Raw genomic sequence first — 18,957 nt, forward strand, 5'->3', positions numbered from 1 at the left:
CAGGAGTCCATCAGGGCAGTGGTTCTGAAGAACACGCTGCACATAAAAGACCATAGTCATCTGGTTTTATCATTTAAAATGTACCATAAGGCCTGCAATGCAATATGACCTTGGGTATCATAGAGAATCAGTAAGCATTTCATCAATTTTCATCCTATTTTAAATATTTAATAGTCTGATTCCAAGGGCCATTTGTGCATGATATTCCTGGTTCACGGTAGGAACTCACAATCTACGTGATGAATGAAGTAATTAATGAATGCCATTCCCCTCTTCTGAGGATACTAAGGATTCCATCCATCACAAAATCAGAGGCATGGCAGCGAAATACAATTTAAGGAGCGTGTGACTATTCAAAGATGCAATGTCAGGAGTGGAATGGCTTTCAAATTCAATCTGTGCTATTTTTAAAAATGATCTATTTTTATTGGAAAGTCAGATTTACAAAGAGAATGAGAGACAGAGAGAAAGATCTCCCATCCACTGGTTCACTCCCCAACTAGCTGCAACAACTAGAGCTCAAGGGGTTGTGAAAGCAGGAGCCAGGAGCAATCTTCACTTTCGAAGGATGAGACGATGTCACAGCTCGAGTGGCTTTTGCTAACATCCAAGCAGTAGTTTGTTCGGAAATCGTGTAGATCAGCATCACAGCACTTGTCTTTGAGAACCCATCTCAAGCACTAGTGGCTTGCTACAGTGTCAGGTTCAAACATCAGTTCCACTATTTCCCACCTATTTCTGCTTGAGAATGTGACTCAGCCTCTCTGTCTTAATTTTCCTATGGTTAAAAAAAAAAGCAATAATCAATTTGCCTACTACCTCACAAGCTTACTGGAACTGTTAACATACTTTGAATATAAAAAGTGCTCGGATGAATGTCTGATACCCCACAGTTTATCAACTCTGGGAGTCACTGTTCCCTGCTAAGTGTATGCCAGAATGGTGACAGTGAGAAACGTGTATAATTTCTCAGGGGACACTAGGATTCCACATTGTCGTGGATTCTTTGTAGAAAGGTTTTTGGAAGTCCTATAATTCTTTGGTGTTCCCTTATTCTGGTAATTAAAGAACAGTATGTCTGCAAGGAGGTAACCTGAGAAAGAATTACTGAAGGTGTGCTTCTCCGTGCAAGTTCTCCTGCACTCATTTCTACGAAGGTGGAGAAGCCCTACCTCTGTTTTATGTAAACTGCTAGCTGACTGAGAAGTCTAGCCATTTCCCACCTGCGTATCTAGACTCACTTTGAGTCTTTCCAGGATTGGAAAGGTCTTCTCTGAGAAATGAGAACCCACTTAATGCTCTCCACTCCTGCCCCCAGGGTTGCCTTTGCTCCAAGGCAATCGCATAGAGACCTTACACCATGCCATGTGGTTTCCATGGAAGCAAAGAAACACACACACACACACACACACACACACACACACACACACACACATTTGGAAGCACTGAGGGTCTCTTTGCAGATACAATGGAATTTTTTTTCCCAGACCTGTTCGGCAATGCCCTACCTCATGAGACAATCTGATTCTCCGCCCTATTTGAAAGCTGCTAGAAGTGGGTGACTCCCGGGAAGACAGTGGGGAGGCAGCTGGTCCAGTTCCATGACTCAGTGCTGCTTCTGGGACTCGGATGGGGAGCAAACATTGCAGACCACCAATGGGAGACCTTCCTCTTCCTCACCATCATGCACTGCATGAACAGTGAACCACAGCTGCAAGGATCATTTCGCCTAAACACCACTGCAATTGCTTTGCACTGAGTCATAGGAACTGATATTTCTTTTTCTATTTTATAGTTTTTATGATATTTACATCTTAGTTTTTAAGTGAGAGATTATCATTGTGAAAAAAGAATGTGATCCACAGGGAGCCTTAATTCTCCTGTTAGTACTTAAAAGGGGAGATATAAAATATTAGTACAGAAGTTAATAAGGTTTAGTTATCCATTGTTTATTTACAAAAATTCAGTCATACCGTTAAACAATGGAAATATAAATAACCGTGTTTTAATTAGCCAAAGCAAAATAGCTAGAAACTGCCATGCCTACCTATTCGGCTGAAAAATAAACTATAAGAATTCAACAATTTAATTTCAAGATGTTTGTTTGGATATTTTAAATTTATGTGTCATACAAATCTACATTAACCACAACAATCTTGGCCCTGAAATGTGCAATACAGTAAAACAGCTCTCAGGATAATAAAGGCTTCTGCTTCCTGAATATATTATTTTTTTCTATTTTATACAGTGAGAAAACAGATCAATTTGTTTACTAGCCTTTCAAAATAAACCATGAAAGTTGAACAATAATTATTTCCCTCTGAAATAATGCTTCATTTGGTCCAATCTCCTCAGTCATTTAGTGCAGACTGCTCCATTCAGCACAACCTTTTAAACAATTTTGTCATAAAATATAAATAATCTTTGGGAAAAAAATCAGTTAAATGGCTCCAAGAAACTAGTGGTTTTTCCCCTTTCAAAATACTCACTTTGGGTACCTTAGATCACTGCTAGAGTTTAGCAAAAAATAATAATGATAATAGTCTTACAATTTATTATATATATAATACCTTTCAAAGGAATGCAATAAAAAAGGATAATGATTCTCCTGTGATGGGCTGTCTCTCTAAGCGCTGCTAGACCTACCCGAGGAAGCAAGCAGAAGGGTAACCACTGAGCTTTTGATAGACATAAATGTCAGAAATTCAAATTCTCATGAAAGAGAAGGGTAGGCAATAGGAAAAAGGGAAGTTGTGAATTCACAAGTAACGGCAGTGTTGTCCGCAGTGACAGCTGAAGCTGCCTTAGCTTGGGTTCACAAGGGAAGCAGAAGCAGGAGCATGTTAAAGATCAACATTGCACAGAGCAATTCAACCTGGAAACCTGCCCAGCTCCAGCTCCCATCACCAGAATGCAGCCCATGGCTGTCCATCTTTCCTTTGAGAAGAAAAGTCACTTCAGAACATAGTTCTGCAAATCAGGGTGCTACAATGTACCTACGCTGAGCACAGGTGAATTCATAAATGCACATTTAAGACTCTCCCAGCCTCTCCTGCCCCAGACAGTCTACCACAGAAGTCCCAAACTCACAAGGGAGATTCTGTTGAATTCCAAATATTGATAACATATGAAAAATAAAAGGAAAGGTGAGATATGCTTCTAGTGCAGTATTCTCCTCATTCCCTCTACCTTCCCCCTCCCTCTCTCCCTTCTTTTTTCTCGCCCTGTATACAACTTTCCATTACTGGTATCTGCATTTCAATGGTTTTCTAATTGCTGGTATCAATAAATGAATGCATGTCTATCCAAAAATAAAACTATATTAACTCCAACCATAGCCACCATTTCTGTAAGTTATGTGGATATGGCCATGTAGTATGTCACGGCTTTGCAAATTATTAAGGACAATACAAATCCATATTAACTAAAATTCAACAACAGTTTCTGAGTGAAGCCTCTCCCTAACTCCTTCCACTTTAGTTAGGTGGGCAAACTTAACTGAAGCATCTTTGAGACGTGCGATGAGCCATGAAGTTTCCGACTTGCATATCATTTATGATACCCTTGGGAAACAGGCCCTGCTGAGGAAAACCAAGACCCAACACCCCATAAGGTTCTCATTACAAACAGGAATGTGCCAGGCCAGATGCACTGGGGGTTGTCAAGCTTGGCAAACTCTCCCCCCACAAGAAAGCTCATAAATTTTGCAGGATATATTGCTTTCCCTTGAATTTTTATGATTATGTTCAAGTTAAGGAAACTTACTCCTACTTCATCACTTCTCTTAGAGTTGGAGAGTTAAGTGATACCTATGAACTTTGTCCTAATCATGTTTTTTACATCTTAAAAATATATAAAGCCACATTATTTCCATCCAGCCCTGAATCTAAACTGCCCTTTGCCTTCTAATTTTGGCACGCAAGTGCAGGTAAAATAGACCTGAATGTTCTTCACTTGAGAAAATTCACCTTTCCATCTTCCACTAAGGCAATGGACTTAATGAAAAAAGAACTTAAGAGTAAGCATTGGAAAAGCCAGATCTGGGCAGTGAAACCAAAGGGGAGATAACATTGTAAGGTTCAGGCAGACCTATGCTGCCGCTCAGCTTATTGCTGTTGATGACATACAGACTGAACTCCACCCCAGAACCCAGGGTGGAAGGCCTGACTGGAGACCCTGGCTGGAGTGGTCTTAGGCAACATTGGGTTATTCCGTCGTACACTTTAATTTGTGTCGTGAATTTGAGCAATCCTAGTGTGATTTTGCTAGATTTGTTTTAAAATAGTATACCCTGCAGGTTTAAAATATGACAAAACCTCAAACATTCAATATTTCAAATAATCATATATTCAGAGTGGTAATGTCATTAAACCTTTTTCTCTGCCTAATTGTAGATGTGCTAGCACTGAACCCGACCCACTGTCTCCATGGCCACTCCAGAAGTCTGTGGAGTGTGGTACTACCCAGTAAGATTAAAAATAGGAGGCCCGAAGAGCTCACTGCGCCTGTGCACAGATAAGGCAGTCCTAAACCGCGGAGGGCAGATGCAATCCTGTCCGAGAGGCAGACAACACCACACCTTCATCCAGCATGTTGTTTATGCTAGATGACTAACGAATCGTTTCAATGTTAAAATTGAGCTTTAAGAAATCTTGAAATAAATCAAATGTACCAATTTATGGAATTTGAACAGATCTCATTAGGAGTCTACTCCACATAGCTATTGATAAAAATAATTGACAAGTATCCATACAGATTAATGAACCAAGGGAATGCTCTCACTGCTTGCGTCTAAAGAATACATAGAATTTAGCTTAACTTTTTCAAGCCTTTTGAAATGTTTATTAAATTTCTTTTTTTTTTTTTTTGGTCCAGATACATGAGTTACTGTAATTGATTACTATAACCTGTATGCAGAAGTCTGTCATGGGTGTCATTTATCAGTGACATTCATTTTAATTTTTGGATAGATGATAGCTTGAATCCAATAAAAATTATCTTCAGAATTCTTCATGGAAGAAATTTTAGCACTTTCAATCTGAATATATTTGTATAACTGAAGTTTAAACAAATACTGAACTTCAAAATAAATGCTTAAAATATCCAATCACAGCAAAGAGATATAACTAACATTTAATAATTAACATTTTAAATGATTTATTTTATTTTTATTGCAAATTCAGATATACAGAGAGGAGAAGAGACAGAGAGGAAGATCTTCGATCTGTTGATTCACTCCCCAAGTGGCCACAATCACCAGAGCTGAGCTGATCTGAAACCAGGAGCCAAGAGCCTCTTCTAGGTCTCCCATGAGGGTGCCGGGTCCCAAGGCTGTGGGCCGTCCTGGACTGCTTTCCCAGGCCACAAGCAGGGAACTGGATGGGAAGTGGAGCTGCAGGGATTAGTACCAGTGCCTGCCATGTGCAAGGCGAGGACATTAGCCACTAGGCTACAGTGCCAGGCCCTTAATCATTCATTTTTAAAGGGTCCATCAGAGTTACTGCATTTTTCTTGAATGTTTAATATATTTCATTTCTAATGTATAACCTTCATTTACTTAAAGACATATTCTAGGACCCGGCACAGTAGCCTAGTTGCTAAGGTCTTTGCCTTGCATGTGCCTGGATCCCATATGGGAACCGGTTAGTATCTCAACTGCTCCTTTTTCATTCCAGCTTCCTGCTTGTGGCCTGGGAAATAAGTTAAGGATGGCCCAAGGCTTTGGCACCCTGCACCATCATGGGAAATCTGGAAGACGCTCCTGGCTCCTGGCTTCAGATTAGCTCAGCTCCAGGCGTTGCAGCTACTTGGGGAGTGGAATCATCCGGTGGAAAAATCTTATTGTCTCTCCTTCTCTCTGTAAATCTAGATTTCCAATAAAAGTAATAACTCTTTAAAAAAGAATGGACATTCTATTTTATAAGCAGAGTTACTTACACACACACACACACACACACACACACACACACACAGTGGAGAGGATGGAAGGAGGGTGAAAGGGAGGGACAGAGAGAGACAAATCTTCACTCTTTGAAGAGATCACAACAGCTGAGTCTGGATCAGGCTGAAACCAGGATCCAGGAGCACCGTCCTGTTGTCCCACATGGGTGGAAGGGGTCCACGCACTTAGGCAATCTTCCACAACCTTCCCAGGTATTGGCAGGGAAGTAGGGAAGTAGAGTGGAAATGGAGCAGGCCTCTAACTCGGAGCCATATGGGAAGTTGCCATTACAGGTGGTGGTTTAACCAACTATGCCACAATGCTGGCTCCTACTGTTTTGTCTCCTATTTTAGGTCTGATTGACTAAATCACGTAGGTGTTCATCTCACTAAAATCTACTCAAATTCCTTGTCACCCTGTCATCTTTCACGTGCATCTTGTCACCTTTATTTGTGCACTATGAAAAGAATACAACCGTTTCTTTAAGATTACATTTATTATGTTGAAGTTGTACATCAAATTCTATTACCAGCTCATTTTGTACAGTGTAAAGTCAGGCTATGGCCAAAAAGTACTTTCAACTCCAGAAACCTGAGTCTGAATGAAAGCTCAGTAACTTACTCATTGGGAAACTTTGGGAAACTAGGGGTTCACAGCTCTGGTCCTCAGCTTTCTGACCTGTAGAAAAAGAGTGAAATCTCCTACACCCCAGGGTTGTTGGCTTAAAATAGTTGTAAAAGTATGACATAAGATTTTGTAAAGTGCTAGTTCTCGTGCCTCGACTATCAATCCATGTTAGAGCTCCGAAAACTAATGCGTACACACTTCAAACATTAAACAAAAATTAAGAAAGAAGAAAAAGTGTAGCTAAGGAACGTGTGTAGGAGGGCGGGGAGGGTGGAGAGTATCACTGTGAGAGGCATGAAATGTGTTCACCTTATAGAAAGTAATTTAAAAAATGAACACATATAGAAACTTTCTTGCATATCCTTGGGATGAGATTTTCATCTGAATCCTCTCAAGTCATAAATAGAAAATGTGTTCAGTCTTAAAATATATGCTAGGAAAACCCAAAATCCTAGGTTAGCCTCTCACTCACACACACACACACACACACACACACACACACACACACAGGGAAATTGCGAGAAAGGGCTTTGAGTCTTAGGAGACAAATCTGTAAATGTATCTAGAAAAATATTATTCAAGGTATGCTTTCCCCATTCCCTTGTACTAGCTGAAAGCTTCAATTCAGTAATGATAACATGTCAAGACTTATTTTATCAATATTATCACTATGTTTTAGGGAGCTAGGTTGGAAAAGGAGCAGCTGGAATCCCAAAAGGCACTCAACTCTGCATTGCTGGCACTGTCAGCAGTAGCTCAACCCAGTGTACCATACGGTGGCCCAAAGACACTTAAAAAATAAAAGGCTTATCACCATCAAACCATTGTTGTAAATATCAAATGCAATTATATCTTGTGACAAGATGACGCTGTACATAAGAATTTGAAATCACAAATCTGGTGAGTTTATAGACATTTAATAAAGATTTTTCCCATTAACAATGAATTCCCAGCAGGATTCCTGCCAAAAAAAAGCAGCACATAAAAACATTTAATCTATAAAATTTTAATAAGCATACTATTTCAAGAAAACACCTACTGAAGCCAAGGCGACACGCCTACGTACAGCCACCTGCCTGATCACTGCAATTTGGGTCCTTTGGACTGCATTCTTATTCCTTTGCATTATCTCTTCATGGATTTGATCACACAAAACTTCAAGGAGGGTCTTCTACAATCAGACCATTTATTTATTTAACAAAATTAATGATGCTTACTGCATGGCACACACTGTTTTAGGCATGGCATAAGCAACAATGAATAAAATCAACAAAGATCTCTGCACTCAGTGAGCTCATGTTCTTTCCAAGTTTGAATTAAATCCAAGTTCATGAACCAATGTACCTTCCTCCTAAGTACAGAATCTACTGCCTACCACAAAAACAAAACAAAACAACAACAACTGTGTGTGTATTCCCAGAATAAACATCTGTGTCATTATAACTTGCATTTTGTTAAGATCTTAAACCCAATGCCTCCAAATCTGTGGGTTCTACATCCTCGCATTTCACCAAGTATAAATAAAAACTATTTGAGAAAATATTTCATCAGTACTGAACATGTACAATGATCCTTTTTCTTGTCACTATTCCCTAAACTCTATAGTATAACAACTATTTCTATGACATTTCCATTATATTATAAGTCATCTAGAGATGTTCAAAGGATGAACAATTTCCTACAGGAAGGAAGATTGCATTGGTTCTATGAAATATTACGCGATCCTCCATAAAATGAACTGGAGCATCCATGGATTTTGGTATTATTGGGGGTCTTCAAACCAATATTCCAGAGACACCAAAGAATGGCTCTTCTAAAGATAAAGAGTGAAGGCTTCCGCAGCCCAGGTCACTGCAGAGGTCCGTAGCAAACAGGACTGACCATTGTAACAGCATCTATTCCCAGGAGCTCTGGACTCACAGGGTCTGTGCATTAATCCCAGCTCTGCAATATGTTACTTCTGTGATCTTGGGTAAGAATCTGAATCTGTCTGTCCTAGTTTCCATCTCTATAAAATAGAGAAACCAGATAATAAAAATCATATCCTGTTGCATAGGAAATATTAGTCCCAATTATCATTTTACTTTTATTAGTACTATTACCATCATTATGTCTCCTCAGCTAGCTTTAACAATTCAAAGATCTAGCACAGTGCCTGAGTGAATTGAATAAATGGTGTGGCTATGACCCTGTAGCACGCACTGGGAAGAAGGAAATAAGACATTCTCATCCCGCACAAAACACAGGTGCGTGGAGGAATAGAGCAAGGAGAAAGCACGCTCCAGCCCAGGCAGAAATACGCTAAGGGCAGTACAGGAGTGCAGAGGAAGCCCGTGAGCAGATGAGACAGGAACACCAGAGTGGAGCAGGAAGAAGGAGCAGGCCTGCTGCTGGCTAGAAGCTTACCGGAGACTGAGCTAAAGTTTCAAAGCTGAGATGGCCAGACAAAAGACAGCGTGGTGGTCAATCAACTAATCATAAACACCGATGTGAACAACAGTCAGACAGTACCCGAGGACCAGTTCATTTTGGGGGGAAAAGAAATGCAGATTTTAAAAGAGTTCATTCTTTTTTTCCCCTTTGGAAAAGGAGAATGAACAAAAGAAGTGATGTATTTGGGTACATCTTAAGTGCTACCACGTTCTTTTTTTTTTTTGAAAAAAGTATATTTTGCCATCATTTATGTCATTTTGTTTCAATTGGCTAAAGGAAACAATTTTTTATTTGCTATCTCTTTGAAGAATGCTTGCATAAATATTTCATAGTTCAGTCAAAATAGTTATTCAGAGTTTTATGCTTGTCCCTCAGCAAATGATGGTTAAGTATTAATGAGTGTATTCCTTGCACACAGCACGACAGGACTCTGCAAGTACGCCATGAAAGTGAACTACCGGCAGCCAGTCCACTTAGGATGCGGTCGGTGTTCTGCTGTCCAGTGCTGGATGCTCGGGCTCCTCCAAACAACGCTACTTTCTGCCTTTTCAAATCCCTGACGACTACACGAGCACTGCTCAGAGTTTCACAGGCAGCGTGGAGGAGCCTGTCGCCTACCAGAGCTCAAGTTCTCTCTCCTTAACTTACAGCAATGTCACATGGCTTCCCCAAATTTAATTTCACATTCCAATGTCAAGTCTGTGAGGCTAGAGGTCATGTTTAGCTTCTATGTATCTCCCCCTAAATACAAGTGACCGGCAAAGTGTTAGACATAAAGTAGATACCAAACAAAAACAACTCTTGACAGGTACCAAACACTGAATTAGGACAGGAGGGCTGCTGCACCGGCTTCACCTGGATGTCCTTGCGCAAGTCATTTCCCCAGCCTGGACTTCAGGCTCCTCATTCGCACAATGAAGAGCTTGGGCCAAGTGACCCTCGAGGCTCTCCAGCCATGACACAGTAGGTTCTAAGAATTAATTATTGTCTACACACCAGAGCCGAGCATTTTCTTCCAACAAATAAATAATAGCTAATTGATGGGACCTCTCCGTGGCACTTCATCAGAAACATCCATCACACTGAATCTAATTTAGTTACTGTGGCTGTGCCGACCTGGCAGGAAAACAATCAGTCCCTTTGGAAAATTAATTTGGTAAAGAAATTAGTTGACTGACATCCTGGAGAGGGAAGTAAACCCACGTGGTCGCATTTTTCATTGTCCGAAAGCTGGTTAGGTCAGCGTGTACGTGTTGCCACAGTCTGGAGGTTAAACTGACCTCACAACGTGTTTCTTCTGAGAGGTCATTGTGATCAAACCATGAAGGTCAAGAATATAGGAGGCTCCTGGAGAACTTCTTCCAATAGCAGTTAAATCTGAAACTGTCATTTAAAAACCACTACAAGTAGCGTCTTATTTTTATTTATATAAAAATGGAATCATTTCAATATTGTTTCTACGAGATATGCTGCCTACAAAACATGAAATTCTGACACCAGGAATCTGGCTTAATAAAGATCATTTTGCTTTCTTTTGTTCCAGCTACACGAACATTGGAAAATAAACAAATGAATGATTTTGAGTATGTTTGAAAGCAAATCCTGTTTCCTTAGCTTATTCCCCAATGTATGGTTTTTATATCTTCATATACCAGCACATGCTAACGAAAGAACAAAATAAAAATATTAAATCACGAGCTAATTTTACTTTTCAAATACACAGGTATATTTAAAAATACCATTTCATAAACTAAGCTATTCATAATCAAAATCATATTCCAGTTGTACTGCCATTGTCAGCTCTGTTTAAATCATACAATTTTATTTAGGATCTCGGATCATTTTTCTCAGCTCAGCAAGTAGGTAGATGTTACCAGATAAGCTCATTGCAAAGATTTACTTTAACACAAATTCAATGATGCAGAGCAACATCCTAGGCATGGTGTAAAGTGTACTTTGCTTTGAAAATGCACAAAAAGTTTCACTAAAGTGCAACATGAAAGTTTTACATTAGAGCAACCTAGTACTGCACCTTTGTTTAACAGTCATGATAATTTACGGTGTGGATCTGCTACACTTAAGTAGAAAAACAGCCTTCTCATGATGAAATACAAGTCATAAAGCATGAAATTCAAGGAAAGCTGAAGGAATCCCAACCCTCCAATCACTCATTTCTTCTTTGGATTTTTCTCACACATTCTTCTTTACCATTCTCTGCATGGATTGAGACACAAGACCATTCTGTTAACTTCCTTACCCTTGTGCCTTAAAAGATACTTTACTTCTGTTTTCTTGAGTGTCAACAATATCTTAGAATTCACAGAAATTCTATATTTTAACATACACTGAAAACATGGGCTCCACATTTGCCTTTTCTCATTCAACTTATTCTGTAGCCATTGTTTTTACTTGTTAGTTTCCACCAAAAGATCTGGCGAACAAGCCTGAGAAGAAAACACTGTCACAGAGGCAAAGAGTCAGGTTTATTTCCAGGATTTACTCAGCAACTATGTTTGAAAGATCCACGTGTTCGCATGGAACACGTGTGCTTCTAACATCAATCAACAGCTGCAATTGGGATATCTATGATAGAAAAGCCGTAGGCCAGATCTGGCAGCAATCTGGGTGTCTAAACACAAATGACTTAGCACAACGGTGGGGATGAAGTGAAAAGCACATCAAGCACGTATCTTACGGTCATCCACTTACTGTACACACTGTACTTACTGTACACACCGTACTTACTGTACACACCGTACTTACTGTACACACTGTACTTACTGTACACACTTGCGGTACCCAACACTTCGGCACTTCATTCTGCTCATCTACAAACTCGAGCTAATGGGATCAATCCTCACAAACTCTCAAAGTTATTGTGGATATCAAAACAAACAATATATGCAGTAAATAGCAAAGCTCTGGGGAAAAATGTTATCAACTTCCCAGCTCCAGCGTGAAGGCTTTCAATCAACCAGATTAATCTACCATAGTCATCTTTATGCTCACGTATTAAATTTTCAATATTTGATCACTCAAACCTAAATGGGTGGTTCTCAAAGACTTCAGTTTTGTCTCATTTGTATATATAGTTTTTGGGCCCCGTGCATGGCACAGAGGCTAAAGTCCTTGCCTTGAAAGCCCTGGGATCCCATATGGCCACCGGTTACAATCCCGGAGGTCCTACTTCCCATCCAGCTCCCTGCCTGTGGCCTGGGAAAGCAGTCAAGGACGGCCCAATGCCTTGGCTCCCTGTACCCGCGTGGGAGACCCTGAAGAGCTCCTGGCTCCTGGCTTCGGATCAGTGCAGCTCCAGCCGTTGCAGTCTTTGGGGAGTGAATCAATGTATGGAAGATCTTCCTCTCTGTCTCTTCTCTCTATATATACCTGACTTCGCAATACAAATAAATAAATCTGTAATACAGTTTTCCACGCTCACATTTACATTAAAATGGCATCCATAATAAAAAAGAGTGCTAAGAGACTGAATGAATTAATAAACTCTTTTAATTAAAAAAAAATAGTGTTCCTCGGCAGAACTATTATACAGTAATTTCATATATTTGTTGCCAAGTATAATGAACACAATGCAATCTATTCTCTTTAAGTGAGAGCCAATGCTCAGATGTACATGAGAACTAAAAAGCCATGAGGTTTGGTGGATGACAGTTGACATGGAAATCAGGAAATGGAAATTTCTGACTAAGCCCTACTATCAACAAGCTGTGGGAGTCATACAAATTCTTAAGGATCAAATGTGCTCGTCTATAAAATGGGAATGACACTTATACATTCTAAGACAGCTATCAAATAAAATAACAATGGAAAAGCATGCTATATGTTGGAAAGAATCAAGCGAAAAGTTTGTGGTATAGGGCTCTGGAGTCAGCTTTAAGCTAAATCCTGGATCGCAGTTTGAGTACTGTGCGACCCCATTATTTCACGTGTAAGCTACACATCTTAATAGAACTGGTCGCATAAAGTTCATCAACAAGTAACTGAGACCAACTATTTAAAACAGTAATTTTGAGTTTGGGGAATAGAATTAATATTCAAATTGTAGTAGTAAGAAGATGATTTCTCCCATAGGTCACACACACACACACACACACACACACACGCTCCTCCAAATGGACCCCCAGAAGCAGACTTGAGCTCTTTAACCAGCAATTTATTACTGCCTATCATCAGAAAACAAACTTTCAAAATTACTTATTTACTTGGTGTTCAGGAGACTGCTCCCATCTGCTGGTTCACTCCCAAGTAATGGCTGCAATGGATGGAGCTAGGGCTGTGCCAGACCAAAGCCAGGGGGCAGCGACACCAGCTGAGTCTCTGTCTGGCTGGAGGCAGTGGTACTTTTGCCAGGAACCTGGAGTCAGCAACTAGAACCAGGTTTTAAACACAGCTCCTTCAGTATGGGGCTTGGGCATTTCAGCTGGAGTCTTAGCCATTAGGCTAAATGCCTGCTCCGGCAAACAAGCTTTTATTATCTCCCTTGCCTGATCCTACAGCAATCAGTAAAACAAAGTCAAAATTAAAAGTGCAGAATGTAATTGCTGTAGCAATTGTTCTGTTTACATAACAGGCCAACCAAGTATATCATTTTGCCTTCTTTGAGATATGACCTACTGTTATAAGCTTTGAGGGGTACAGCCTCCAGATTGCTCCAGAGATGGCCATTTCATTGGCCTCCTACAATTTCAGAATCATGCTATATATGCACAGTTTCTGCATGCAGGACGTACTCTTAAGAATAATGCACATGAAATAAGGGTTGAGCACATTAAAACCATTTCTATTCCATGATAATTAGCAGGTTTAAATACAATATAATTTTATCCATCTACAAAATGCTTAAATGTTTGGAATCTCGTTTATGTTTGTAATGATAAATTCATTTCTGAGGTAGTCATTTTCAATTTGATTTGTATATTTGAAAGTTGTTAAATGCCCGACTGAATCATTAGCAAAACAATTCATGTATTATTAAACTGATTTCTAACAGGAGACAATTTTCTTCTTTGCCCAATAAACGTGCCTTTGAAGATTTCCTGAGGTAGTTTCTTGCAGAGTTTTGAAAGAGATATCTCATCGCCAGCTAATTTCGCCATCTTCTATCTCTCTTCCCCATGCGTTCCCTGAGTAAACTCAGTCCAAAATGATTTACTAAATGAATGCTCAAGCACACTGGAGAATATGCATTATGCTATCAAAACAAAAACAAACAAATAGGCAGTTTCCCGCTACTGGACCACAGAGGGAAGAAGAATATAAAACACATTGAGGTAGAGAAGGAGAAACCCTGGGAGATGTTAAACCTACACAGGAATGTCCCCGCCGGTGCCCCACACCCTGGCCATGGCAGAGCCGCCATCTCCAGATTGCCAAATGCACATTGTGTTTTCTCTAGCTCTCGCCCCTTTGCAGCCAGAAACAGTCCTGCTCAGCTCTTCCAGGGGACGGCAGCTAACAAGGGCTCTCAGACGACCTGTGTGCGCCAGGCAGGCAGAGGCAGACAGGAGCTGCAGTGAGCGTGGGCCGTGTGAGCATGGGCCTGAGCAGTTCACTTTTGTCTGGAAAGCAGGGAGCCCCCTCCCCAAAAAAAAAAAAACCTGGGAAAGTGTGGGCTGCTGGAGCAAGCCCCGGGGGCTGCCGCTGGCACATGGCTGCTTCTCAGCCTTGACAGCTCCACACAGACCTTTGAACTTTCTATTTATGTAACAGTTTAGTGAGTTTAAGTCTCTTCCTGTATAACTGCCCATTTGCAAGCTGGCCTCTAATTATGCTACTTGTGAGACATCGCATAAAAACTAAAAACAATTGATGCCATCCTGCAGAGTGAGAAGGCAGCCAGTGTCACAGTCACTTCATTATAATTGTCAACTGTTGTTTTCGCATTTTGATTTTGCCATCATAGTGATTTTCTTGAGAGTGTGTGTGTATTTTTAAGAATTTGTTCATTGCTTTATTTCATTCTGTTCTTTCTGTGTCTTTCCTCCTTCCTTCCTTTATTTTCCTTCTTTTCTTAATAACAGAATAAGCATCCTGACAAAGAAACTTGGTCTATCACAAAGCAATACCTAATCAATACTGGGGCCAAGGGGAGCATGCAGGAATGAAAAGTCATATACCTTGTAGGACTCACGGATTTTTCTCTCTTAAATGAGGATTAATGACTTGGCCATTGCTAGTAAACAATTCCAAATCTAAGCACACAATCTCCACGCACCTCGAGAATTCTTTACGTGGTTATTACAGAATGTGTCTAGGGAATGATGACATTTGATTTGTTCAAATTTTTTTTTTTTTTTGCTTTTAAAAAAGCGATGTCTTTGATGCATACAGACATCTGTGCTTTCATTTTCTTTCATAGGATGGTTCATATTAAATTCAAACTCAGGTGAACATTGCTCATTCATCCAGGAATCTTAAAGAACTTGAGCTTTGGCCCTTTAATCGAGTCCAGAGCAAGACCCATTAAGATATCGTGGCAGTCTGTGAAATCTAGCGTTGTGTTCTCGTGGGCATGTGAGCACTCCCAGACATTGCATGCACACGCACACTGCAGCATCATTCATACACCACCCCCTCCGTTTGCGTCCATCTTAACAAATGTATATTTATCAGCAGGCATGCACTTTTATTTACTAAAGCCAAGTGCTCGCAAACAACACATACACCTGTGTATGTAAAATTATGTCTAGAAAAACGAGTTTATTTTTAATCTGTCCAGATCCACTGATTGTCAGACATCTATGGTTGCAACGGAGACAGCATAGAGCTGACTGTTCCACAAGTGAATGTTAAGAATCGGTTCGATGTCAATGAGATTCGTTACTTTGCTAGCGCCTCTTCTCTCCCTGTTTTTTTAGGGGGCACAGATGACACCATAAGCACCTACTTGGTCCCAGGAAGGGGAAGTAAACACACAGCAAACGGAGAAGTAGGCCCACTCTGTCCAAAGAGTTTGGAGATGTACAAGATAGTGCCAAGGATTTTAGTTCACACACTATTGTCACATGTATGGCTCTTTTCCTTTGTGGAGTTGTGCAAACCACAGACACACAAGCACATTACAGGCGTATGTAAACACAAATGCTTAAGGAGGCTTGGCCTTAGAATGAGACAGTTTGAAAGCACAGAGAAAAAAGCAGGCTTATTTACGCAGATGTGTTATCGTGATAGCTCAGTCTGAGCTAACAGCCATGGAGTGTCCACTCCGCAGTGCTTCCTACCTGGTGTGGCACAGTTAGGATCTGGAGGAAAATGCAAACCTTTTGCATACTCCATAAGAAAAGAGAGCCTTCTAAAAGGGAGGGAAAGCATATCTTTCTGAAAAAGTGAAATCAAATATAAAAGCTCCCGTCCTTGGAATATGCAAGTTCATGTGCATAAGGTTAAACTGGAATTAATAGAACAAATATGCTCTAAAAACTGATACCCGGTCTGTGTTTCACAGTTGAACTGCAGCCATCAAATCAATCCTAACGATGTTAAATTAATGATGTTACTAACACCAAGTACTAGGCACACTGTGTGCAGTGCCTTGCTGATCAGCTGCGGGACCAGTGAAGCAGAGTGGAGCCGCATGAAGAAGCAGAACATTTATTTGAACAGGAATTTCACTGGATTTTTACTTTCAAATATCAGCAGGATTATTTTTAAAAATGCAACATGCTTTCCTACTAGAGGATGAAATCCCGTATGGCATTTTTAAAAATGTATTTTACAGGTCAGTACAGATGCAGCACAAGGGGCTTCAAGACTTTACCCAGGATTGCTGTAAAACCGTGCATTTAAGTTCTGATTATCTTGAATTTGCAAATAAAGGAGTCATTATTAGCATAATAAAGCTATCGGCCAAGTGTAGGACCCCTTTTTAAAGAAGGAAATTGCCTAAAGCATCTCATCAGTAAGGGAAATCCTTGTAAAACTGCAGAGCACTGGAAGCAACGGCTGTTAGTAGCTGACCATCACAAAGGAGTCCACACTGGTGCTGGTTACTCTAGATTATTCTAACTAAATCCGAAAAGCCAGTAACCAAGGGCACAAGTCTAGTTGCTACTGCTGTGCTCTCTGCCCCCCCGCCCCCCACCACCACCTAATTCCTTAGATTGTTGTGGGAAACCGACGTGCTAACACGCTAGGACAAACAATGATGTTTGCAGTGGGAGGTAAAGTTTTGAAAAAGTTCACAGATCCGTGTATTCGTGTTAATCCACGAGCGCAGCACGTCACGCGCGCAATAACAACTTCGCCGCTCCCCGGGCACGTCGCTATTATTTTTCCAAATTTCTCAGGAACAGGTTTCGGGTATTTTTAATGAAGGGCAGACTAAACCGTTGAATCCAACTAGCGTGCCCATTTCACAAAATCTCCGGCGGCCTCCCAGTGGGGTCCGAGTTGGTCCAGCCGGCAATGAAACGTGAACCGACGTCTGAGCACCCGACCTAGGGGGTCAACTTCAAAAACGCCCGAGTCTCGCAAAGAAGTGCCGAAGCTGGTTCGAACGGGGTCCGCGGAGCGGCGGCCCCCAAAGCTGCGGCTCGCCACTGGGATGTGGAGAACTTGGGCTGAGCCTGCGAAGGGAAGGTGTGCGTGCCGCGCCAAGCGGGGATGGAGGTGGCCGCGGCGTGGCGCCGGCCGCGGAGGAGCAGAGGGCAGCGCTGGCCCTTCGCCGACCGCGGGCTCGGCGCGCCGGCAAAGTTGAGGCAATTCCAGCGGGCGGCGTCCCGGGGGCGCGGAGGTCAAGCCCGCGAGCCGCCCGCTGGAAGTCGCGCGTCTCAGTCCCTAGGCGGGCGGAATCCGAGTGGGCCAAAGCAACTCCGCAGACTTGGGGGGAAAGGCGACGCGTTCGGCCCCCCAGCCCTGCCTCCCGCCGCGCGGCCCCTCACGCCGGCTCCTGAGAGAGTCGCGGCGCTCGGGGCCAGCGAGGGCGAAGGGCATGCGGGGTGCCCCCGCGACAGCCCCGGCTCCTCTTAACAAAGGCCAAAACCCAGACCCTGCCAAGGGATCCGCTCATCAAAGGGGAAGGCAAAAAGGAACACCTACCACTGCTGCTCCAAGTCCCAGTCCCTGAAAAAGTCGAATAGATCCATAGCTGCCGGGCGGCGACGGCGGTGTGAGGGCGTCCGTCCCTGCTCGCTGCTCCGGCGCTCCGGCGCTCCCGCCTGGCTAAAAGTGCCCACGCCGCATAGGCGGCGACAGCAGACGCTGCAAGTGCCCGCTGCTGCGCTCCGGAGCGGCGCTGGCACCGGGCGGGCAAGCCCCCGGCCGCACGCTCAGCGCTGCTCGCCCGGCGGTGGCCGCGCGTCCGGCGCGCCGACGCTGCAGAGGCTGCGGCCGCGGGCTCGGGCCGGCGGGGCCGCCCGCCTGGCAGGCTGCGGGCCGCCCGGGGCAGCGGGGGAGCGGCGCGGCGCGGCAGCCGGGGACCGCAGCGGCGGCGGCGGCGGCTGCACAGGCGGCTGCGGCCGCGGCAGCATCACACACTTACACACTCACAGGGGGCGGAGCCTGGGCGGCCCGAAGCCACGACATGGAGCAGGCACGTTATCATCTCCGGATCTGGCAGGGGCTCACCCCGCCCACTAGTGTCCCGGGGCACCCCACCCCCCCTCCCCGTGCACCAGACACCGAGGTGCACTGTCAAAAACCAGCTGTTGGGAGCTGCTGCTGACCTGGGCGCCTGGAGCTGAACCCTGGCCCCAGGGCCAGTTGCAGTGACACACAGAACGGACTGTGGAGCCCCAGACAGGGGGCTGGGAAGTGGAGGCTCCCTGTCTGAACCGCTGTCCACTCTGTGTCTCTGAGAATCACTGCTAGGCACCCGAGAACAGGGTACATACTGCGAGGGCAGTGGAGCCAACCCTGCTTGTCTAGCAACATGCACTTCCTGCCCAGGATACACCCCAGTCCCAGGTGCTCCCAGCAAACCTCTGTGGCCAGAACACCGC

At 42.9% G+C, this 18,957-nt stretch overlaps 1 protein-coding gene across 4 annotated transcripts in view; it reads right to left on the reverse strand.

Annotated features, from left to right (window-relative positions):
- AFF2 (AF4/FMR2 family member 2) overlaps positions 1–18,337 on the reverse strand; it is a 462,047-nt gene extending 443,710 nt beyond the window's left edge. For 3 of the 4 annotated variants that reach the window (XM_040999786.1, XM_040999784.1, XM_040999785.1), the window contains exon 1: positions 18,056–18,337. In XM_040999786.1, the coding sequence (XP_040855720.1) occupies positions 18,056–18,102 (47 nt within the window). In that variant the 5' untranslated portion in view covers positions 18,103–18,337. The remainder of the gene's footprint in view (positions 1–18,055) is intronic. The other variant, XM_040999788.1, reaches the window with a different exon arrangement.
- Positions 18,338–18,957: the final 620 nt, after the last annotated feature.

The sequence above is a fragment of the Ochotona curzoniae genome, unplaced genomic scaffold, assembly GCF_017591425.1.
Source record: "Ochotona curzoniae isolate NIBS_2020 unplaced genomic scaffold, NIBS_Ocur_1.0 scaffold_1852, whole genome shotgun sequence".
NCBI classification, from domain to species: domain Eukaryota; kingdom Metazoa; phylum Chordata; class Mammalia; order Lagomorpha; family Ochotonidae; genus Ochotona; species Ochotona curzoniae.